Source organism: Cnephaeus nilssonii (assembly GCF_951640355.1).
Source record: "Cnephaeus nilssonii genome assembly, chromosome: X".
NCBI lineage: Eukaryota > Metazoa > Chordata > Mammalia > Chiroptera > Vespertilionidae > Cnephaeus > Cnephaeus nilssonii.
The window spans coordinates 11,451,615-11,475,924 of NC_137071.1; the positions used below are offsets into that span (position 1 = coordinate 11,451,615).

At 44.0% G+C, this 24,310-nt stretch overlaps 1 protein-coding gene across 1 annotated transcript in view; it reads left to right on the forward strand.

Annotated features, from left to right (window-relative positions):
• PTCHD1 (patched domain containing 1) overlaps positions 1–24,003 on the forward strand; it is a gene marked incomplete at both ends in the record, with an annotated part of 59,337 nt that extends 35,334 nt beyond the window's left edge. The window contains 2 exons of the mRNA XM_079765794.1: positions 8,531–9,191; positions 22,349–24,003. Of these exons, the coding sequence (XP_079621920.1) occupies positions 8,531–9,191; positions 22,349–24,003 (2,316 nt within the window). The remainder of the gene's footprint in view (positions 1–8,530; positions 9,192–22,348) is intronic.
• Positions 24,004–24,310: the final 307 nt, after the last annotated feature.

A 24,310-nucleotide genomic window follows, 5' to 3' on the forward strand; every position in this document is an offset into this window, starting at 1 on the left:
CGCACAAAATGTTGTCAAAGCGTGGGAAAGATCAGGGGCTCCCGGAGAATTGGGAATCAATTCCAGGATTGTATCTGGGCAGCTGTAAGACACCAGAGGAGAGACCATTCCCTGATTCCCTGCTCTACAACCACAGTTGTGTAGCTCTCTAGCTTACAAAATGCATGCACAGCCATCACATCATTTGGCTCTCATCATGCCCCTGAGACAGACTAAAATCCATTCGCTTACAAGATTATTATGTGCATGTGTTTACTCCCTAACTATTGAGTATGTGTGCCAGGAAGTGTTCTAGCTAATGGAGATGTAGTAGACCAGACACACACTCATGGTAAAACTCATATTCTAGTGGGGGAAGCAGAATAAAGAAGCAAGGAGATGTATCATGTCAGGTCATCGTTGGTGCCATGGACAGTTTAAAACAAGCAAAGAGGATGGTGTTGGCAAGAGATGCTATTTTTTTTTCCATTGGAGGTGGGGTCAGGAAAGATGATTCCATTTAATGAGGGTAGTGAAGGAAGTGAGGCTCTTTGGAGGAAGGATGAAAAGAAAGATGGGCAGTGAAATTAGGGTGTGGTTAGGCATGAGACTGGAGACACCAGAAAGGGCAGTGTACCATCTTGTTGGCTACCGTCGGGACTTAGGTTTTTGCTCTCAGCCCAGTGAGGAAGCATTGGAGGATCTGGAACATGGAAGCAGCTGGGTATATGTTGTCAAAGGTTCATTTGTTATGTCGCTCTAACTCAGACGGTCAGCGAGACCCAGAACCAGGTCTCAAATTGAAGTTTTCTGACTCCTGATCCAGTGCTCTTCCCACTCAGGTCCACAGTTGTTCTTCAGACCTGGGTATGCTTGCTCTCCTGTTTCTTTTGTTGTTTTGCTATTTTAATTGAATGTATTGGGGTGACACTGGTTAATGAAGTTATATAAGTTTCAGGTGTTCAAATCTATAGTAAATCATCTGTATATCGTCTGTTCACCACCCCAAGTCAAGTCTCCTTCTATCACCATGTTTCCCCCCTTTGTTCTCTTCTACCTCCCCCGCCCCCTTTTCCTCTGGTAATCCTCACACTGTCGCCTGTGTCTATGAGTTGGGTGTTTTTTGGTGTGTGGGTTTGTTGTTTGTTTGTTTTTTTTTTGCTTAATCCCTTCACCTTTTTCAACCAGCCCTCTTATATGTGGAATCTAATGAACAAAATAAACTAACAAACAAAATAGAAACAGACTCATCGATGGGCAGACTTTTTGGCTCCTTGGGACTCCTCTTTGCCTCTTGGCTAACCAGCTTTAACATTCTCCCATTTGCAAGAGCATCCTGTCCTTGTTATCCATCAAAACTCATGACCCACACACTTGCTCAACCAGAGTTTAAGCCTGACCATGAAAGTCAAGTGAGGACAACGGGATGAAAAAAATAAACCACTCTAAAAAAAAAAAAAAAAAAAAAAAAGCTTAAAAAAAGCTTAACTTCCCAGATCTCCAGAGGTCTTCAAGATATCAAGGAACTTTTTTGTACTCAAGATCAAGTGACATTTTCTCCCAGACGGTGGGGAAAAAGCGAATAGTGGGCCCATAGTGAACTGCTTTCTTTCTCATCCAGACCAACACAGAATCAGGCAAAAGTTGCCATGAGATAGTGTCATTGTCTTTTCCTTCATGATTACTATTTTTCGTTTCTAAAATCTCAGATTGATTGGCTTCAGATCCAGAGTGGCTTTGTTGACTCAGCCAAGGCTGCAAAGACAAACAGCCTATTGGGGGGATGACAGTGTGGGGCTCTCTTGACTGGTCTTTAGTGTCAACAGCCACAAAAAGTGTTTACCCCCTGGTAGAGCCAGGAGAAAAACCAACATTCCACTCTCCCCTGCCTGCACTGGCACTACCTACGGACAGAAGTGCCCATTTGTCCTTTGTCACCGCAGCAGGTCAGCGTGACGCTGGGCACGCAGGTACAGAAGAAGTGTGTGGCTAGATAGTCACTTGTTGGGCTACATGCACCGCTTGAATTTCGTGTCCTCCGAACATGGAACGTTTCAAAGGCAGAATGATATTTCTGTTCACTTATTAAGGGATGACTAACTTGCTTTTGGCTGTACTACAAATGAATCACGGTAACCATCCCCAACTTGCAACTTCTGGTGTTCTGATGTAATGCGTTTCTATTAAAAGAAGAGGAAAGAGAGTGGGTGAGAGTGAGATCATGCAGAGACGGAACATAACACCCAGGGAGCTAGCGTAATTGATGAACTTTAAGAGGCCAGATCCGTCCACTTCGAGGTGTTTTCTTGTGTCCTGGGCGAGGATACCTTGCCAGTCGGTTCCTAGGCATTTACAGGTGCAGAGTATAGACCCATATCAAGACCTGGCATTTCGAGGGCCTGGGTGAAGAAAGCATTTCCTTTGGGGGTGAAAACGAGATATTCCTTGAAAGCATTTAAAAGCAGTTTTGATTTCGTGTCACTTTGAGGTGATATTAGAGGGCACACGATATAGGTGTGAAAGGCAAACCAAGGACCTCCCTTTTGACATTGTTTTCATGTTATGGAGCATATTTGAGAGCGGCAGTAGGAGGGAGGGAGTGGGAAGGCGAGACAAGGAAAGGAGGGCAGTCTAGAAAGGTGGTATCATCAGCCACTGCCCCTGGGGAGCCCCCACCTCCTCCGAATCCCCCCTCCCAGGTGAGGTGGCTGGGGGACAGCTTGACGTGTTCATTGCCCTTCCGGGCAGAGTGGCCTTCCCACCCTCCCTCTCCCCCTTTTTTCAGCAAGAAGCAAAAACAAAAAGCGCCGAGAGGTATTGTGAAAGGTCCTCGGAGCCCACAGGTATTTTATTTTTCCTACGTTAATCACCTCTCCAGAGCAGACACTGCCTCCCGCCCCGAGCCCTTCTGCACTCTCCTCCGCAAGGTGCCCTGCTGTCTTCTGAGGAAGATCGGAGTGTGCCAAGGAGAGGCAGAGAGGAAATTAGACTCCGGCCTGTCGTGACCGGCAGCCCACACTGGCTTTGTCCCAGGCCCTGGCAGAAGGGGATTATGAGAGCCAGTGCCTCCCAGAATGGGAAATCACTCATAGAAGTGAATCTTTTTTTTTTTTTTCCCCCAGTAACCCTACCCTGTCGTTTTCTTTCTGGGTTTCATCTACTATGAGATCTGTTGTTGACCTAAAAAGAACCTTGATGTGTTGTCAACACAGACTTCAAGTAGCTATGATAACTATCAAATCGGTATTCATGAAGTTCACTTTCTCTCGCCCAGGATCTGATTGTATGGTGTGTGGATGTTCCTCGGCTTATGTTGTGTACGTTATGTCAGAAACGAAAGGCTCAGTCCGTAAGATTAGCTGGGCCAACCTCCCTTTTGACTGAAAAAAATATGAGACCTGAAGAAGTAGAGTGACATTCCCAGGGTCTCTGACATTCCTTCCTAAGTAGCAGAGGCCAGACTTAAGCCCAAACCTCATTACTGGACTCCATTGGGCTTTTTCCTTGGTAAATTCGTCTGGGAAAGTTTGATTGGGCAACCACAGAGGCTGGATGGAGACTAAGAAAGGTCAGTAAGCTCAGACCCCATCCCCTTCATCACCTGTTAGCATCGCCATGTAATGTTGCTGGCTCAGATGAGGTCTGGTGTGTGGGATTATTTCTGGTCTCTCTGAATGGACCCCAGATCCCCAAATGTGGCTGTCCTACATCTCAGTCATGTCCTCGGCCGATCATTTGAACTGGGTGGGCTGACAGTTCTTCATTCTTCCCCGCGTCTTGGTTCATCCACTAAAGCTCTAAAGTTGTGCTGGTCTATGTGCTGGTCTGTGGAGTAGGGCCTAATGGAGAGTCCTGCATCTGTCCTTTCTTTACCAGGTCATCTTAGGTGAGTCACTGCCATTCTCTAGGCCTCAACTGCTCCAGCTATAAAATGGGAAGAATGATTTAAGCATTTCCATAGGGTCTTGTCTCGAGTAAATTTTTAAAACTGTATAGAAAGTACTTAGCAGACTAGTTACAATCACTAGCATCATGCTGAACCTGAAGGATGATGAGAGCAAAGAAGCTAACGGTCTTAGGCTGCTGTGGAGCCTGAGACCATCAGAGAACACAGATATTTACATTATGATTCATAACAGGAGCAAAATTACAGTTATGAAGTAGCAACGAAAATAATCTTATGGTTGGGGGTCACCACAACATGAGGAACTGTATTAAAGGGTCGCGGCATTAGGAAGGTTGAGAACCACGGGTTTAAACAGTACATTCAGAGCCTTAAAATGAATCTCAACTTAGCATTCAGTTCTGGCCTCTTTGGCAGCAAATACCATACTAATTTTAAAATGTTGTGATCGTGGTTGACACCGGATTAGGTTTTGCTAGTACAGAACACTTGGCGCTGTCTGCTGTTAGGGTCTTCCCATTGTTTTGGACATTGTATGTCTCTGTTTTGTTTTCTTTTAAAATCTTTATTATTGATTTTTAGAGATAGAGGAAAGGAGAGGGATAAAGAGATGGAAACATCGGTGAGACAGATGAGACAGGAAGATCATCGATCGGCTGCCTCCTGCACACCCCACACTGGGGATGGAGCCCGCAACCCAGGCGTGTGCCCTGGCCGGGAATCGAACCGTGACCTCCTGGTTCATAGGTCAACCCTCAACCACTCAGCCACACCAGCCAGACTGGACATTGTGTCACTTATGAGATTTTCCATGTGTTGAGTGTGACGTGAGGCCCCTGAACTCAGAGAAATTATCCTATTATTGACAAGACAGTAGATTTGATAACTTATTGAATGTGTGTTGATCAAATAACTGAAAATCTATACGCAGTTAATAGAAACATGGATTATATGTTGACTCACATGACAGAGTGAGACGGTATGAAGGCTCAGGACGATTGTGTTTTTTCTCTTCTGGGAAGAGGGTCGCTTATCTAGCCCAATGATAAGCTTGTGTGGATGGAGGTTGTCTATTTTGTGGACTAAGGTGTCTCGGTCATTTCACTCTCATGCTTTGATGTTTTCCTGTCTTTCCTTCCCCCTTCTCCACCCAAAAGCAAAGATTAATTTAAAGGCAAAGATGATGTCACCGTGAGTTAACTTGTCATCATTTTTACTTTCCCTTTCTTTTTCAGTGCAGAAATGAAAAGTAAGTATAAAGCAAAAGAAATCATACCTTTGATCTCCTGCTTCCCTTTCCCCCTGTGAATATATGTAAGAACACCTACTAACGGATCTGCTGTCCTGAGTGGGGCTCCTTTAGGAAAGTACATCAGGGCATTTTAAAACCCTATACGGTAGCTGTCCAGGTAGCAGGTGCCGCGTGTCTGCCCCTGGCCACGTGGGAAGCCAAGAGTAAGTAGACTGTGTGTGTGCTTGATGTGTAGGCGTAACATCCAAAGATCAGAACGGAATCTTTTCACAAGTCCCAGAAGGGAGTCTTACCGCTCCTTTCCCATGCCTCTTATTATCTCTCACCTCTTATCCCATAGACTCTCGCTGCCAGGTGGGTGGCCTCAGCCAACACCCCCTCTCTGGCTGCTTTGTCACTCAGCATCTCCATGCCACTCAGAAGCAAGAGTGACACATGTTCTACCCACCTCTCCATCAGAAATTCAAAGCAGCTGCATCTCACAGCAGCTCTGGTACTAAGAGTTAACAAACCTTCCCTGCCAAACTTCAGTAAGTTCTCCTTTCCCAAGCCTCCCTCCTATGATTTTGTGGTACAGGGGTTAACAAGGTGTCTGCTTTCTTTGCTCAGTGATCCCAGGGGTCATAGCAGTAGATCAGCCGAGTTAGCAGATCACTAAATAGTTTACAACAACTCCCAACCCAGCAAGGCGGCATGGCCGCCTTAGAGAATGGATGGAAAATATCCCCTTGCTATAATTGGGTTCAGCCCTGTGGCTTAACACCATCTTATTTGGCAATCTTTTTCTCTTGACGTATTTAGTAATCACTCTAAGAAAGATTTATTAGACTGCTCATGGGAACAAACAATGCATTAAATATTACACATATGCATGCTTTCAATACCACTCCTTTTCTAGTCTATTCTGAACCTTTCCCCAAAGTCTTGCTTTTAACGCATCAACATTCTCCCTTGTCTTTAAATTCCTCCTGGTTCTTGTCTCCTCCAAAAGAACCTTTTATATTTTGCAATGTTTTTGTAGTTATGAGTTCTTTTCATCAAAATTCACTGGGCCATGCTTAGAGAAGAAAACACACTCTCACAGTTTAAAGCCACTGAAGATCTTTTGTTCATCGTTAATCTCAAAACAAAAATTTAGCATATGGTTAGAGTTTTGTGAAAATAATCTCCTGGGTATCTCTGAGGGCGGGGGGAGAGAGAGGGAGGGAGAGAGAGAGACAAGGAATGAACTCCAAATATTGCAGCCAAACACAATACAATGAACTGTTTCCTGAACCTGAGAGTTGGCACTCATGGAGAGATGTGGGGGAGGGACCCTGAGAACCAGGATTAACAACTTATGCTCTGTGCTCACTAAAGGACTTTGACAGCTGGTACCCCTCAGACATTTTCAAAAAGAATAATAAATACCCCCCCCCCCCCCCCCAGCACACGCAGAGTCAACTGTCTTAGCAAATAATCCATCTAGAACAGATTTAAGAGAAAATACATCAGGGTCATGGAGATGCTCAGAAGGTTATGAGTTACAATGACATAGCCGCAGCATGGCAACCCTGGATGTTACTCCCTTTACATATGAAACGTTCTTCAGTCATCAGATACACAATAATGGCTGTCTCTGCTCTTGGGAGAGCCCCCTCAGGGCTAGGCACCGTTCTACATGCACTCATTTACTTCACTCAACTTCCTGTCCACCACTGGCCCGATTTTGTACACTGGCCACAATCCACACACAGAAGGCCTTGTTTTCTCACCTTAGATGGTAGGTTACACATAGTCCTACACATCTGATTTTTTTAGGGGCGAGGCATTGAAAGCACAAATTCAGGAATTAGTTGCCAGCAAGAACCTTCATTCGCCTGCTGGTATTGCCAACTTAGAGGTGTAGTGTGAGGGGCCAGGAGCATAGGTTCAGGAGCCGGACTGCATGATGCAGCCCAGCTCACTCTCTCTTACCATGTCTGTGAACTTGGGCAAGGGATCTGGCTTCTGGATGTCTCAGTTTCCTCATAGAAAAAAATGAGGCTACACTTGCGCTTCATAGTTTCTTATAAGGATGAAATGAAACCATCTGTGCCCGGCCTGTCGTGGGGACTGTTACATGAGTGTATTCCCGTGTGCACTGTGGTCGCAGGCATGCAGACCCGGGCAGGCAAACATCACTGAGGGTGAGGTGGCTAGAATGAATTCCACTGTGATCCCTGAGCACAACTCCCATGGATCCCAGCCAGGCTCTTGCAGTGATCGCTCCCTTCCCATATAATCAGACAAGGAAAGTCAGAGAATATGAGGGCTCTCAAGGTGAACCTCTTTTATGGCACCGAGTGATTGAATTGGATGCAGACATTGCTTAGCTGCCTGCAAATCCGCAGCGAGGGCTGGGCCTGCAGAGAACCTCTGCACCTGGAACTGCACCTTAGTTCCCTTTTCACTTGACACTTTCAAGAGAGAGACACTGAGCCCTAACCCGTTTGGCTCAGTGGATAGAGCGTCGGCCTGCGGACTGAAAGGTCCCAGGTTCGATTCCGGTCAAGGGCATGTGCCTAGGTTGCAGGCACATCCCCAGTGGGGGGTGTGCAGGAGGCAGCTGATCGATGTTTCTCTCTCATCGATGTTTCTAACTCTCTATCCCTCTCCCTTCCTCTCTGTAAAAAAATCAATAAAATTTATTTTTAAAGAGAGAGAGAGAGAGAGACTGAACGGTGGACCTATCTAAGGTTTTCAGACATTTATAGACCAATCGAGTCACAAGTAAAGAACACGACTTGTGGAGATAATGCTGGTACTTGAACCCGGCACTTCTCAAACTTTCACTCTACCAGAATCTCCTGGAGGGCTTATGAAAACACATATTTCTAGGCCCCACCCCAGAGATTCTGATTTACCAGGTCTGAGGTAGGTCTTGAGAGTTTCCGTTTCTGGCAAGTTCCCAGGTTGTGCCGATGCTGCTGGTCCAGGGACCACGCTGTGAGGACCACTTGTCAAATGTGTGTTTTGCATCCTTACTACCTATTTTTTTTAAATATATTTTCTTGATTTCAGAGAGGAAGGGAGAGAGAGCGCAATAGAAACATCCATGAGGAGAGAGAATCGTTGACCGGCTGCCTCCTGCACGCCCCCAACTGGGGATCAAGCCTGCAACCAGGGCATGTGCCCCTGACCAAGAACTGAACCGTGACCTTCTGGTTCATAGGCTGATGGTGGCTGGGCTCCTTACTACCTATTTCTGATGTAAGGTTATAACATTTAACTTGAACTCTTTAGCATAGAGATGGCATGAGTGACTCCTCACCCCGCCCCCCCAAAAAATACAGATATTTGAATCCACAGAGCTCATGTCCTTATTCATGTGTATTTTTGCTAATAAACACTGACTTTCATTTTTCCCCCCATAGTTGCATGCTGCTGTGACCAAGATCCAGGTTCCGAGACCTGGTTTCAATTACACGTTTGCCCACATATGTGTCCTGAATAACGATAAGACTTGCATCGTGGATGACATAGTGCATGTGCTGGAAGAGCTCAAGAATGCGCGGGCCACCAACCGGACCAATTTTGCTATCACATACCCGATCACTCACTTAAAGGACGGGAGGGCCGTGTACAATGGGCACCAGCTTGGAGGTGTCACCGTGCACAGCAAGGACCGGGTGAAATCCGCAGAGGCCGTCCAGCTCACCTACTACCTGCAGTCAATCAACAGTCTCAACGACATGGTGGCTGAGAGGTGGGAGTCCAGCTTCTGCGACACTGTCCGACTATTCCAGGAGTCCAACAGCAAAATCAAAATATACCCTTACACGTCCTCCTCGCTGAGGGAAGACTTCCAGAAGACCAGCCGCGTATCAGAACGTTACCTGGTCACCAGCCTGATCCTGGTGGTCACCATGGCCATCCTCTGCTGCTCAATGCAGGACTGCGTCCGCAGCAAACCCTGGCTAGGCCTACTCGGCTTGGTGACCATAACCCTGGCCACTCTCACCGCAGCCGGGATCATCAATCTTACTGGTGGGAAATACAATTCCACCTTCCTGGGAGTCCCTTTCGTCATGCTAGGTAATTACCGCCCTTCCTTTTTCTGGTTCCTCCTGCTGGTAATGGTGATGGGGTTCCTAAAAGGCAAACAGCAGCCATCTAACAACTTAGTTTCATTGTCAGTGTCTTCCCTTTGCCTAGAAGTCCTGGGACCCATGGTAAGAAGTCCTGGTGGTCAGCAAGAAGCAGCCTTATTTGGTAAAGGTGCCAGAAGTCCAACGTCCTGGGCTCCAGCCCTGGCTCTCCATTAAGTAGCCGTGTGGCATTTAGCAGATATTCATCTTTGTGCCATCGTGTCTTAGGTTGAGCCTCCCCGGAAACAGACTGTGAGACAAGGATTTAGATACAAGTAATTTATTTGAGAGGTGAGCCCAGGAAGCCCCAGTGTGGGAATGAGAACCTGAGACAGGGTAGGAAGACAATTGAGGGCATGTGAATGAACAGGTTCCTGCTGCGGGCATCTGTGGCTCAATCCCACTGGGGACCTTTGGGAGACCTCAGAGAACACTCCGCAGACAGGCCCTCCTTCAGGAGTGAGGAAGCTGGGAGCCAGGCTGTGTCCCCAGAAGCCCTGTGCATGACTCATCGAGGGCTCTCCCAGGGTCATTAAAACCCAAGCTCTTCACAGGGAAGACCCAGCACATTCCTAAGGTGGAGAAATCCCTCTGGTTACAGGTATTGGCAGTAGGAAGCCTTCCGTGACCTTTAGAATGGTGAACAGGAGGGCACGTGGGTTGAGCACTGACAGTGTCTGCTACCATCATTTTCCCCGCCCACTAGATAGAGTGGATGTGAACATCACAGAAAAGGACATAAGTAAATGTACAAGAATTTTAAAAGCAACAAGTGAGACATAAATAGAAGGAAACTTTTCCTGTCCTTGCTGTGAACTCAGGAGAATGTTTCAAAATGATGGTGTAAGAGCCCTGGCTGGTTTGGCTCAGTAGGTAGAGTGTCGGCCTGTGGACTGGAGGGTCCCAGGTTCGATTCCAGCCAAGGGCACATGCCCGGGTTGCAGGCTCGATCCCCAGTAGGGGGCATGCAGGAGGCAGGCGATCAATGATTCTCTGTCATCATTGATGTTTCTATCTCTCCCTCTCCCTTCCTCTCTGAAATCAATGAAATATACACTGAGTGGCCAGATTATCATGATCTCTGAACGCATAATAATCTGGCCACTCAGTGTATATCCTATATAATAAAAGGCTAATATGCAAATTGTCCCCTCAACCAGGAGTTCGACCAGCAGGCAGGCTGGCCAACCGCCCATGTCCCCTCCCCCTGGCCAGGCTGGCCAGACCCCACCCTTTAGAGGCCCAGTGCATGAATTTGTGCATGGGTGGGGTCTGGCCAGCCTGGCCAGTGGGAGGGGACATGGGTGATTGACCGGCCTGCCTGCTGGTCGAACTCCTGGTCGAGGGGACAATTTGCATATTAGCCTTTTATTATATAGGATATACACTGAGTGGCCAGATTATTATTATGCATTCAGAGATCATAATAATCTGGCCACTCAATGTGTGTGTGTGTGTGTGTATATATATATATATATATATATATATATATATATATATATATATTTTTTTTTTTTTTTAAATGACGATGTAAGAATCCACTTTATTCTCTCCATGGAGGCTGCAGGAATTTCCTGATAAAAATAATGCTCAAAACAAAGGCATAGTGCCTGGCCACTTTGGCTCAGTGGTCGAGCATCCACTCTCTCCCTGTCCCTTCCTCTCTGAAATCAATAAAAATGTATTTAAAAAACAAACAAGTAAAAGACAAAGGCATAGTGGTCATAACATAGCATCAGTTACTCTGTCCATCTGGTCTTGAAGATGGCAATGCCCAGCAAGCCTGAGATGGCAGAGTCCTTGCGGGCCAGGATTCAAACCGTTAGCTTTCCCCCTTTTCTCTGGCAGCTTCTCATCAATTCCTTCAGCAAAATTAAAAAATATTGGGAATCAGATGACAAACGAAGTGGCATTTTTTTGTTGAGTGAGAAGTAAGTATGATGGAGTGCGCCTTTTGCCCTGTTGGGGGTAGCTGAAGAGAAAAGAAGCCGCGTTATGGCTGGTTAAGCGAAAAGCAGGGCTGGCGGGGCTGCAAGGCCACAGAATGGCCTGCTGGCCTCGCTGCTCCGCGGCTGCTGGAATTCAGACCTAGGCTAGGAGCAGACATGAGTAGCCTTTGTGGGAAAGTGGGGCACTGTGCAGAGAGACTGAGCAAGCCCCGGCTCTACCAGCTGGGTTTACTGATCGCTGCTGAACACAACAGAGAAGGAGGCTGCTACGCTTCCTCCTGACTCCAATCTGTTAAGAAGGCAGCGTAATTGGTCTCTTTAAAATAACCCCCAGACGATGATATGGGTCGATGGTGGTCTACAGGGTGATTTCTTAAAGCGTGAGTAAGGACTGAGTATGTGTAGCTTCCACGGAGGCTTGAGTCAAGATTTAAATTAGGATGTTTTGCTCATGCTTAGTCACAGGCTTGGGTTGTTTTTTTAGCTTTCGTTTTAAAAATAGTGGTTTTTGTTGTGATTATTTTCGTGGGGGCTCGGGGGTGGAGATAAACAGGAATAAGAAAAGGGTGGGGAACTGAAGGGAGACAGTTAGGTTCTAAAAGTGAAGAAAAAGGGCTGGAAAAAGGGCTATTGTCTCTGGTTTTATGAAACTCTAGGTAATTACCAGTGAGTTCAAAGTATGATACAATATTTAAAACTCCCAAACCTTACTACTGAGCCAGGGGCACTGACCTTTTTCCTTAGATTGTCAAATAAAAAAATGACAACAGCCAACACACACACACACACACACACACACACAACCTCCCTAAAAACTAATTGCACTAAGTAAAATAAAATTACAATATTTAGTGCTTCTTAATATTAATATTAAAATAGTAATATTCAAAACGTCTTCAAATTAATTTCACTAAAAAATCTATTTCACTAAGCAAATGACATTAAATATTCAAAACGTCATTAAATTAGTTTTATTAGGAAAAAATTATAATATTGGAAACTTCTTAAAACTTCTATTTGTACTTTTTAGAGAGGTTTTAAATATTGTAAGTAAAAGTCAACACAGAAAGGCATATACCAGATAGTTCTGGGGCAGAGAAGGGTGTAAGAGATGGAAAGAAGCTGTTAACAGGGGAGTGTCTTTGAAAAACAAATCCAGAAATAGTAATGTCACGGCCCTGCAGAGACCGAGTATCACTGAACTTCACGTCCGAGTTCAATTCAGAAAAAGCTGGCATTGGCAATGAAAGAGACCAAGCGCTGCAGGTGCCCAATACTCGCTTGTTTGCAATTTGTGAGGAATGTTAGGCATTGATTTGATAGCAGTTTTCCCTGCTGACAGTCAGTATGCAACCTTTCTGTACATTTTCAGTCCAAAGAGGTCTCAAATGACTTAGTCACAACATGAAAGGAAGCTATGCATTTTAGTAGCTAAGGCCCATTTGCAATAAATACTTTGCACCATGTAATGGGTGCTTAATATGCTCATAAAGCCAACAGTGCCTGGATTTAGGATGGTTGTTGCCCTGCTGTATTTCTCAGATAAACTTCATTCTCAGAGATCGAATAAAATACAAGCAATAGCACGTATGACAATGTATTCAGGGCCAATGTTAAATTCTGGTTTTTGATGACCAGTCTTAAAATGCCAATAAATATTTCAAATGACCAAGAAGAAATACAGTCCTAAGGGTTTTGCACTGAGTCAAAAACTGTCTGGTTTTTTAAATTGCCTGTCTGTAACACAAAATGACTAAGCTTAACCTAAGCAGATTTAAGCAAAACTTGTTGATTTTTTTATGTTACCTCAATACAATATCAAATAAAAATTAAAAAATATGTGGCCTCATTTAGAAGGAAAAGAATCTCAGAAACAGTCTCTAATATCGGTATTTCCTTAGCTGACAATAGGTCTACAATGTGATAGATTGTAGACTCAAGAAACTAAATACTCTCAGTGTAATGCCGGTCACATAAGGCCAGACACAGCCAAATGCCAAAATGGCAGTAGATTTAGAATGGAAAATTTTAAGACCACGTGTGTCAAGCAGTATTAACCTGACAAAATTCCAGAATAGGAAAGAATTTGGATAAACGCTGAGAGTTCACCATAATGGGATATGACTGTGTGTTTCTAGCCAAGATGGTACGTGACATCTCTGGCAATAAGAATATATCCTACACAGATGAATCATTTTGGCAATGATGTAAGCAGAGATACATCATGATTTAGAATGTTTTTAATCAGCAGCATGCATATTAGACATTCCCACTTCTGGCAAAACCCCTGTCCATATGACTCAGATCAGTTTATTCAGAGCTGAAATCCTTAAAGGTCTACAGTATTATACATGCTCATTGACATTTTTTAGTAACTATAATTTGGAGAGGAGTTTATTTCATCCATAGCCCTTATGCATAAAGTAATAGCTTATATTTCCAAACTATATTCATATCAGGTATTAAGATATTTGAACTGCCACTTGAAAACGTAAGACACTCATCATTTTGACCCATTATGGAATTTCCTTTAAAGGATGAGGATTTACACCACTGTCCTACAGTTGTGTGTGATTTAAGAAATTAGCATAGGTTTTGTGCATGTAAGCTCTCCCTACAGGCTTAATATTTCCACAGATTTTCTGATCCGACAAATAAGGAAAGGAAAGGAATGTTCGAGAATATAGAAGGGAACAGAAGAAAGGTTTTCTTCCTTCTTCATCTGGAAGGGTTGTTGCTGCATGTATATACTGACCAGCTGAAAGGAGAGAATTGAAGTTGTAGCAAAAGGTAGTTTGGGTATTAGTTGATCTCATTTAAAATGATTGCTTTGCATTTACCAAGATACAAGAGTGGTGAAGATCAGATGAGACAAAAATATTCTTCAAGAAAAATATTTTTCAAGTCATTTCAAATGTTTAGGATTTTGAGAAGGTCAAATGCCAGATCCTCTTCCTTCTGAATTATCCAGCCAGGACACTCATATTCGAGATGGGAAAGGAAGAAAGAATGTGATTAAGTGCTAGGAGGAAAATAATAGCAGGGATGTTTGGCTTCTTTCAGATATACATTCTAAGATTATTTGTATTTAGCAGAAACTAGAAGATCAAGTTCAGTTCTCCAAGAATTTGTTGTAATTTGGTGCCACCTGGAATATGATGTAGTATATGGAGCTTAGTCTTATAAAGGGGTAAAAGTTCTTGTGCAAGCAAAGTAGTTTTAAATGAAAAATTGCAACTCAGTAATTTTTTCTCTTAAACTTCAGCACACCTGAAAGGTTCTGCTTTCTTGATGAGTATTCTGGTATATTTGTAAAATCATGAGAAACTGGGGGAAGGGCAGGAATCAGCCAGATTAAAATAAGAAAGCCCAAACCATATGATATTGTCAATACTCAGCTATTTTTGACCTATAAAATTGACACCAATATCCAACCATTTTTGAACTATAAAAGCAATAATTTCTTATGGTTCAACCTAATACATTATTGTAGAAGTCCATTGTTGCAACAATATGACAATCTACACGGTAAAATAGAAGTACTATATTAGAGAGTTGTGGAAATACTCTGCTTAGAGATAAATCACTAATAGGTTCAGTAGATTCTAGGAAAAAGCTGGTTTATAGAGTTTTGTTTTTTTATATATTTTATTGATTTCAGAGAGGAAGGGAGAGGGAGAGAGAGATAGAAACATCAGTGATGAGAGAGAATCACTGATCGACTGCTTCCTGCATGCCCCACACTGGGGATTGAGCCCACAACCCCGGGCACATGCCCTGACCTAGAATGGAACCCTGAACTCCTAGTTCATATGTCAACGCTCAACCACTGAGCCATGCCAGCCAGGCTATAGAGGTTTATTTGTTCCCATTTTTAAAAATCTCTTATTGGAAATTAGAGTAATTTCATACAATATTTTCAATTTTTTTTTCCTGAAAACCTTATTTGTAATGGTCTCTGGTTATTGTGGGACTAATTTACAAGGAGATTATGTAATCTAGTTTTGTGGATAGTTCTCAGCCTCTTATTCTCATGTTCTACCAAATCATATTACAGTAAGGGGTAGGTGGGGAGAAATAGGTTTGAACAAAATACAGTTTATTGTTCTAAACCATAAAGGAAGCCAAGAACAGGATTGGGGTTGCAGGTCTAGGAAAGCAGAGCTCAGTTACCTAGAGGAATGCAAGAGTGCCACCTTTTCGACCCAGGTCTCCTTAAGTATACTCTGGGTGGTCTAGCCACCTACTTTAGGGAATGGGAGAGTGGCAGATTCCACGAAGGCCAGGCAGTAGGAGACAACATCAGGACACTAAGCTGGTAAAAATTAAACCATGAGGGGAAACACCTAGTGTGGTGTTGCATTTGGACCAACGTCTCAGAAAGTCACTGCTGGGCTGGGTAGTCTTCACCAGATGGGTCTACAGGAGTTCACCATGCAAGTAGATTCATGGTCATTGTTAAGGCAACCCTGCATTTCACATAGAGGCTATTTCACCAGGCAAGAGCCAAAATGTAGACAGAACCTAAGAAAGGGATTCTAGCCCCTTCTCTGCATTGATTGATGTAGCCACACTAGCATTTCTTTTCCTTACCAGGAAAATAAATTTCACATCAGTCTGCTATTCATCGTGGGTGTGGGTGTGTATAACCTGGTTGCATAATATATATTATATATCACATTAGCTATCATATGCAATATGATTTATTATGCAATAACTTCAGGTTGTATGTATACAGATGTATTTTATGTGTTTATAACATATATTATGTAGTGTATATGGTTTGAATATAAATATTATATTTATCTATATAGTATATATTCACACATCTTATATGCAAATATATAAAATATGTTTGAATAGGATAAGCTATATATACATATATTTATAGTTTACATATGCCTTCTATATGAAGTTATTACACAATGACCATGGCATATATTATGGGCCACATATGTACACACCAATTTTATATAATGCTGCACACACTCAGTATCTTAAATATCTTTAAATACAGAAGAGCTATTAGCAAAGTCATTTCTTGGACTCTTATTTGCAGCTCCTTAGTGAAGGAAAATCATTTCTCAGATAAAAACCCAGTACTGTGATTAGAATTACCACGATATGACCGGTCTCTGGTAGAAAGAATAAGATGTGTGTATTCATCCTGATGTGAGCATCCGTCTTAACTTAAGCAGAGTAGACCTTTACTCTCACTCTTAACTGTGAGACAAAACAGGCTGTGATAAACCAAACAATTCGGCATAGAAAGTAAATGTTTATAACTGGCAAAGTGTAAATGTAACCCAATTAACTTCCCCCTGAAAATAGATGTTACTCAACCCAGACATATCTACACTTTAAATTTCTTCTAAAATAACCCCACAAAAATCATAAATTTATGTGGGTGTCAGTCAAAGAAACGCATTTTATAAACATGAGCTACTTAGTCAAGCTCATCTACGAATAAAATCTGTCTTAAGTGGATTTTGCTCGTGTAGTCGTTATACTCTGTGGATTTTCTAGAAGAACGTAGTCATTTTACTTCCATATATGAGGTTTGGCTCCATTGTCTCCTGGTATGAAAAATTTTCGCATTGAAACTGAAAGATCATCCATCAGCAAACTACCCCATTTCACCTCCTCATCTTCTCAGCTGTTGCTTACTTTTAGGAAGTCAGGCTGAGGAAACGCTGCCAGTACGGAAAGGATTAAAATGTGAGGAGTGCCTACAGGTGTCAGCCTCTGCCTGTGGCAGCGTGTGCCGGGGAAGGTGGGAGAATCTGGGCCTAAAGAAAAAGCTGCCTTACAAAAAGCCACATGCACAAAATAGATCCATTTGCCCGTGATTGTTCATGGACCAAAGGGGGGAAAAAAATCCAAATCACCCAGATTGCCTGTGATAGCAAAACCATTAACTACATTTAAAATATGATTCACTTTCTGAGGAACTTCCCAGAGGCAGAGCTACGGGGTGAAGTTGGGTTAATTCTTAGCTCTTTGTTAGTGGATTCCTCGTGTTAGTGGATTGTAAACAACCCTGAAGGCTTTGCTTCAGGCCCCAGAAAAGGGTCTGGACCAGAGTGAGATTTCATCTGAGGTTCCTGACACTCACCCTAAATGACTTCAGGATTAGCCAGTTGAAAGTTTGCTGCCATTAGCGTCATTTATCACCTTGTGCTCCTTTTTCTCTTCATTGGCTCCCAAGCCTGGAAGTTAACTGCACATAAAGATACGAAATTCTTTGGGGGGAAAAAAGAAAAATGATCAGCCTAAAACCCTTTAGTATTTGAGTTTACTAGATGACAATCGCAAAGTCTGGTGCTAATAAAATTTCAATTGCACTCCTGGTACAAACTGTGTCTGAACATTGGTGAAGAGCTAGCTCTATTGTCCTTGTCCCGGAGCCTGGCTAAAAGCCCACGTTGCCTTCAAAGCATTCACTCATGAATAATTAGAACTTGGACCTGTGTGTGTGTCTTGACACATACTGATATGCATGTAACTCTACCGACGTGCAATGGAAGCAAAAGAGAAACAAATATCTTGAATGCACTCTTAGAAGACAAGTGAATACTTAAGAGCTTCTTTATCTTCAGAATTTGATAGCATCAGTGTGTGTTGTTTAACAGTTCCCTTTGGCAACTGTTCACGAGCTTAAATACTGTGACTGTAAGAGGGAATGGCCTGGGATATTGGGCAGTTCCTGGCATGCTGACTATGATACAATTTCCGGCCATGGGCCTGCCCCTCTGATGATAAGCCCTGGCTCCCATTACCACGGTAGGGTCTTGGTCACCAAGGGCTAAATCTGTTTGGAACTTCTTGTTGGGTAGCTTCCCGCATGAACGCTGCTACCCGGGAGTCCTCATGAACATTGGAGATGGAAAATGGTCCCATGCCGAAGAGATGCTTTGTGCCAATGACATAGGCCCCTTGGTCAGATGTAATAGGAAAGCTTAGAGAGCTCTGACTTCGTAGAGAAAATTGAATAACTAGCGTTCAAAGCAGACAGCCATACTTCTGTTTTGAAAGCACCTTTGCAAGATGGGGAAACACAACAGCCAAACCTCTGAAAAGTCTCTCCCATCCACATGCAGCATCTGTTCGCCCGCATGTGTAAGATGTGGCTTCAGAGTCCTGCTTGCTGGACCCCAGGCCCCAAATTAAGAGAGTGACGGAGGATGGTGATGCTGAAGAAGGGAGGCAACTGCTGAGAGAGGAAAGTGGCGAGGAACCGAGCCTACCGAACTCTTTCTTCCCTGCCTTCCCCTGGTTCCACTGGCCCACGTTCGGAAGTGACTATAAAAGACAAGGCTGGAGGGGAAAGTATGAAGGAGTCTGTCCCTGGGAAGTCGACCTACCCACGATTTCCTCTTCACTGCCTCCTTATCTCTACTCTCTGTCCCATTCCCCAGACCTAAGGGAAGCTGCTTTGGTAGATCAGTGTTCCGGGGAGAGGGTTGCATTTCCAAGGATACCCTTGAAAGTCAAAACCAAAGGGAATGTGGCTCTAATTATGCGCAGAGCAGGCATCCCAGGGTGCAAGGCACTCTTCATGTCCTAAGGCTCTGGGAATATGTCTCCCCTTGAGTGTCGGCCAGGAAACAGGGGCCCTACAGTTCAGCTCTGCTTTAGGGTCATAGATCGACCTCTTCAACATCAATACCGAGCTGCCAATCAGGTCTAGTGCCAGCCAGGCACTCCATCCAGGCTGTTAATCCCAGGGAGGCAGTTATGCTGGCACTCATCCCTCCCCTGATTGACTGAGCTTCGGGCAGGAGGCCTGGTTATGGTGTAGGCAGTGGTCCCTGGAATCCAGAGAGCTCGGTGAAGATACTGAACAAGTCCAGCTCCGGGTTTAAGGTAAAGGCATCTGTTGGTGAGGTGTGGCTTGAGAAACAACAATCCTAGCCTATCGGGAACGGGTGGCGGCAAGGCAAATGATAGCTAGCCACCAATGCCGAGGGATCAGTAGAACAGATTCTTTCTCAGGCATCCCTTCGCTGGCCTCTGTGAGTGTCGGCATGCACACCCCTGGAGCAAGAGGGAAAAAGGAAAGGCATAGTTTCCAGAAGCCTAAGAATAAAATCAGAATGCTCTCTGGAATTGCCCCCAGACCCAAGAGCATGTGTGAAAACAGTTAAAATACAATAAAAACAATCAAACTAGAGGACAAGGCACTTGAAATGTAGCAACGGAACTCAAGAGACAAGCAAATAGCCTACTTCTCCTTTTCCCTGAATTTATTTTCATTCTGGACCCTCCAGCACCATCCTTTTTCCCTCATAGCTCTGTTAATGCAAATATATTTTCTCAATTAGCTTCTAAGATTATTCAATGGCAAGGTAAGAAATGGATTCTTTTTTTTTAAATATATATTTTTAATTTTTTACAGAGAGGAAGGGAGATAGAAACATCGATGAGAGAGAAACATCGATCAGCTGCCTCCTGCACACCCCCTACTGGGGATGTGCCCGCAACCAAGGTACATGCCCTTGACCGGAATCGAACCTGGGACCCTTCAGTCCGCAGGCTGACACTCCATCCACTGAGCCAAACCGGTTAGGGCAAGAAATGGATTCTTGTTGTAGCTTCCAATCAGGGTCAGATAATGTCATTATAAAATATTACACCAATTTTAAGAAAGGAGTGTAAAACAGATCTCATTTAAACTCTACTATATGGCTGATTAAAATCCTTCTATATGCATCCTTATTTTCTTACCATATTTAATGATTCAGTACTAAAGCCCTGTTTTAAAACTTTTTTTGTTTCTAACAAGTAAATACTGTAAAAAACTTCCATTTGCCATTTTCAGTGAAACGCTAAATTGTTTTGCCCATTGCAACTTAGTCTACATGGCTCTAGATGAAATTGTCAAGACTGTTTCCCCGGGGTGCAGATACCTCAGAGATATTAACCCTCCTTTACCTTCGTTGTCAAGGGATACGTTGCTTTTAACCAAAGGTCAGTTGGTCCTTCCTGACAACACAGTGGAAATAGACTTAACCAGTTTTCCCCCCTGAGACTGGCTGTTAGCTACCGAAAACATAATTAACAACAGTCTGCCAGGCAACAAGGGCATTTTTTTTTTTTGCTTCACGTACGGAGAGTTTCGGTGCCTCCAATTTAACAGGGGCCACAGAGCTAGTTATCAAATTGACAATTTTGACCTGACCTCGAAAAGTGGCTGTAAAACGATGGCTAGTAAATTAAGATAAATGCCAAGTCCCTCTGAGGAAACGGGTCTATGCAATAACTATCAAATGGGCACTCGGGTTTGAGGCCAAGATTTCACAAGAAGGCTATAAATACCAGGCTGGGCACGAGGGAAGACGTGCGATCAGTTATTGTATACACAACATCACAGTGACTCACTTCCCTCAGCATTACGCTTGGCTGGAGATTTTAAATTCCTTTTTAAAAAACAAGACTATTGTACCACAGGGTAAAGATTTTATTATCCTCAATAATGGGATTGAATATGCCAAGGCGCAGAAGCAGAAAATTAGATCTGTTGATGCCGGTGCCAAGACGGGGGGTTACTGAAAAACACGATGGGTCACATTGATGGGAGGCCCGTTGGGGAAGGACCTGGCTCCAACCAAGAGAGGTGAGAGAAGACCAGCTAGATCTGGTCTCAGACAGTAGAATGGAGTCAGAACATGGGCATTTACGGTACCTCTGCTATTCCTGTGTTACTGGAATGCTAACCCAGGAGGCAAAGGCGCTGTGGAGTTAAGCAAAGAGGTTACTAGTCTTGGTCTCTCCCTCAGAGGCCATTGCCAAGTAATGCCGAGAAGCCAGAAGTCACCGCCTGCTTGATTCCATCATCTTTGAATAACAAAACTTGGTCAAACAGGTCCCTGGAGACAAAATGCAAGCCATAAACTGGCAACCTAAATCTTCTTTTCTTAAATTCCTTCTTGTTGAAAGTATTACAGATAGTCCCCTTTGATTTTGATTTTGATTTTGATCAACTGCAGAGGGGGGGGGGGGGGTGTCATATGACTCTTGAGCCTTCTTTCATTTTTCCTGCTCATTCAGACTTGTTCCTACTGTGTTTGCTTCCGTCTGTCTCTCAGATCTATTGCTTCCTGCACCGATATTTAGGGAAGGAAACATAAAAGAGGATGTGATTTAAGTACCTGTCAGTGCTCAAATTGAATACAGTGCCTCCCTAAAGCCCGCCACTTGGCCAGACGTAAATGAGATGATGAGATGTAACTCAGGACCCTCTGCCTACTGCCTTCCTCTGTGCTGACCTCCAGCCAGACTTGTGGGGATGACAAGCAAAATGATGAGTGACTAGGTCCGTGGTCGGCAAACTGCGGCTCGCGAGCCACATGCGGCTCTTTGGCCCCTTGAGTGTGGCTCTTCCACCAAATACCACGGCCTGGGCGAGTCTATTTTGAAGAAGTGGCGTTAGAAGAAGTTTAAGTTTAAAAAAATGTGGCTCTCCAAAGAAATTTCAATCGTTGTCCTGTTGGTATTTGGCTCTGTTGACTAATGAGTTTGCCGACCACTGGACTAGGTATCTCCTCAGGAGTGTCCCACCAACCAAGGGAAATGGATGCTCTACACCATCCCCAAGAGACATAGGCACAAGTCTAGTCCGCTTTCTCTAGGCGAAAATCCACCCAGTTCTCTTAAGCCAGGAGGGAGCACGGAGATCTTAGCTCCTCTGGCTGCCCTTTTGACTAGCCATTAACATTTATGATTCACGCAAACACCGGCCTCTCTCTCCACAGGAGAAGCCATTGGCATTTACTTGTCACTGGTCACACTAGGGCTGGTTCTGTTTCCCTTGACCCAGTAAGTTGCCCATCACCAAGTCGATTCCTCTCTTTAAAGAGATCAGTCTTGCCAAAACCGGTTTGGCTCAGTGGATAGAGCATCGGCCTGCGGACTGAAGGGTCCCGGGTACGATTCCGGTCAAGGGCATGTACCTTGGTTGCGGGCACATCCTCAGTGGGGAGTGTGCAGGAGGCAGCTGATCGATGTTTCTCTCTCATCGATGTTTCTAACTTTCTATCCCTCTCCCTTCCTCTCTGTAAAAAATCAATAAAATATTAAAAAATAAAAATAAAAAAATAAATAAAGAGATCAGTCTTGCAAACTTTTGATCTGGTCTTTTTCTGCCCCCCCTCAGGTCATGGATTATATGGGACTTTTGAAATGTTATCCTCCTGGAGGAAAACTAGAGAAGACCAACACGTTAAAGAGAGAACTGCAGAGGTCTATGCCGACTCCATGCTCTCCTTTTCTCTCACCACTGCCATGTACCTGGTCACCTTTGGCATAGGGGCCAGCCCTTTCACGAACATTGAGGCAGCCAGAATCTTCTGCTGCAATTCCTGTATTGCAATCCTTTTCAACTACCTCTATGTACTCTCATTTTATGGTTCCAGCCTGGTGTTCACTGGCTACATAGAAAACAATTACCAGCATAGTATCTTCTGTAGAAAAGTCCCAAAGCCCGATGTATTGCAGGAGAAGCCGGCATGGTACAGGTTTCTCCTCACAGCCCGATTCAGCGAGGACACAAGTGACGGTGAGGAAGCCAACACGTATGAGAGTCACCTATTGGTATGTTTCCTCAAACGCTATTACTGTGACTGGATAACCAACACCTATGTCAAGCCTTTTGTAGTTCTCTTTTACCTTATTTATATTTCCTTTGCCTTAATGGGCTATCTGCAGGTCAGTGAAGGGTCAGACCTTAGTAACATCGTAGCGACCGCGACACAAACCATTGAGTACACTACTGCCCAGCAAAAGTACTTCAGCAACTACAGTCCAGTGATTGGGTTCTACATATATGAGTCCATAGAATACTGGAACACTAGTGTCCAAGAAGATGTACTAGAATACACCAAGGGGTTTGTGCGGATATCCTGGTTTGAGAGCTACTTAAATTACCTTCGGAAACTCAATGTGTCCACTGGCTTGCCCAAGAAAAACTTCACAGACATGTTGAGGAACTCCTTCCTGAAAGCCCCCCAATATTCGCATTTTCAAGAGGACATCATCTTCTCGAAGAAGTACAACGATGAGTTCGATGTCGTGGCCTCCAGAATGTTTTTGGTGGCTAAGACCATGGAAACCAACAGAGAAGAACTCTACGATCTCCTGGAGACCCTGAGGAGACTTTCGGTCACCTCCAAGGTGAAGTTCATTGTTTTCAACCCGTCTTTCGTGTACATGGATCGATACGCCTCCTCTCTGGGCGCCCCCCTGCACAACTCCTGCATCAGTGCTTTGTTCCTGCTCTTCTTCTCGGCATTCCTGGTGGCAGATTCCCTGATCAATGTCTGGCTCACTCTAACGGTCGTGTCCGTGGAGTTTGGAGTTGTAGGTTTCATGACCTTATGGAAAGTCGAACTCGACTGCATTTCTGTGCTATGCTTAATTTATGGAATTAACTACACAATTGACAATTGTGCTCCACTGTTATCCACATTTGTTCTTGGCAAGGACCTCACAAGAACTAAATGGGTAAAAAATGCCCTGGAAGTGCACGGGGTAGCTATTTTACAGAGTTACCTCTGCTATCTTGTTGGTCTGATTCCTCTCGCAGCTGTGCCTTCAAATCTGACCTGTACACTGTTCAGGTGCTTGTTTTTAATAGCATTTGTCACCTTCTTTCACTGCTTTGCCATTTTACCTGTGATACTGACTTTCCTGCCACCCTCTAAGAAAAAAAGGAAAGATAAGAAAAATCCTGAAAACCGCGAGGAAATCGAGTGTGTGGAAATGGTGGATATGGATAGTACCCGAGTGGTTGACCAAATCACAACAGTGTGAGAGTGTGTCTGCTTGTTATATTTTCACCCTAGGTCTTACGAAGAGCAAAGAGATGATGCTAATGAAACAGATTTAGAGTTTTTCTTTCTTTTGTAAGGATAAGAAACGGGCATTGATTGTCAAAAAGAAAGTAAAGGACAAGGGGGGGGGCGGAATGGGCATTGCATATTTTCAACCTTTTAAACAAAAGGTTGTTATCAGAAAGAATTTACACACACACACACACACACACACACACACACACACACACACACACGGAGACTTAGAGTTTCCTAAACGAAGATCAAATAGAAGGAAGCTTAAGAGC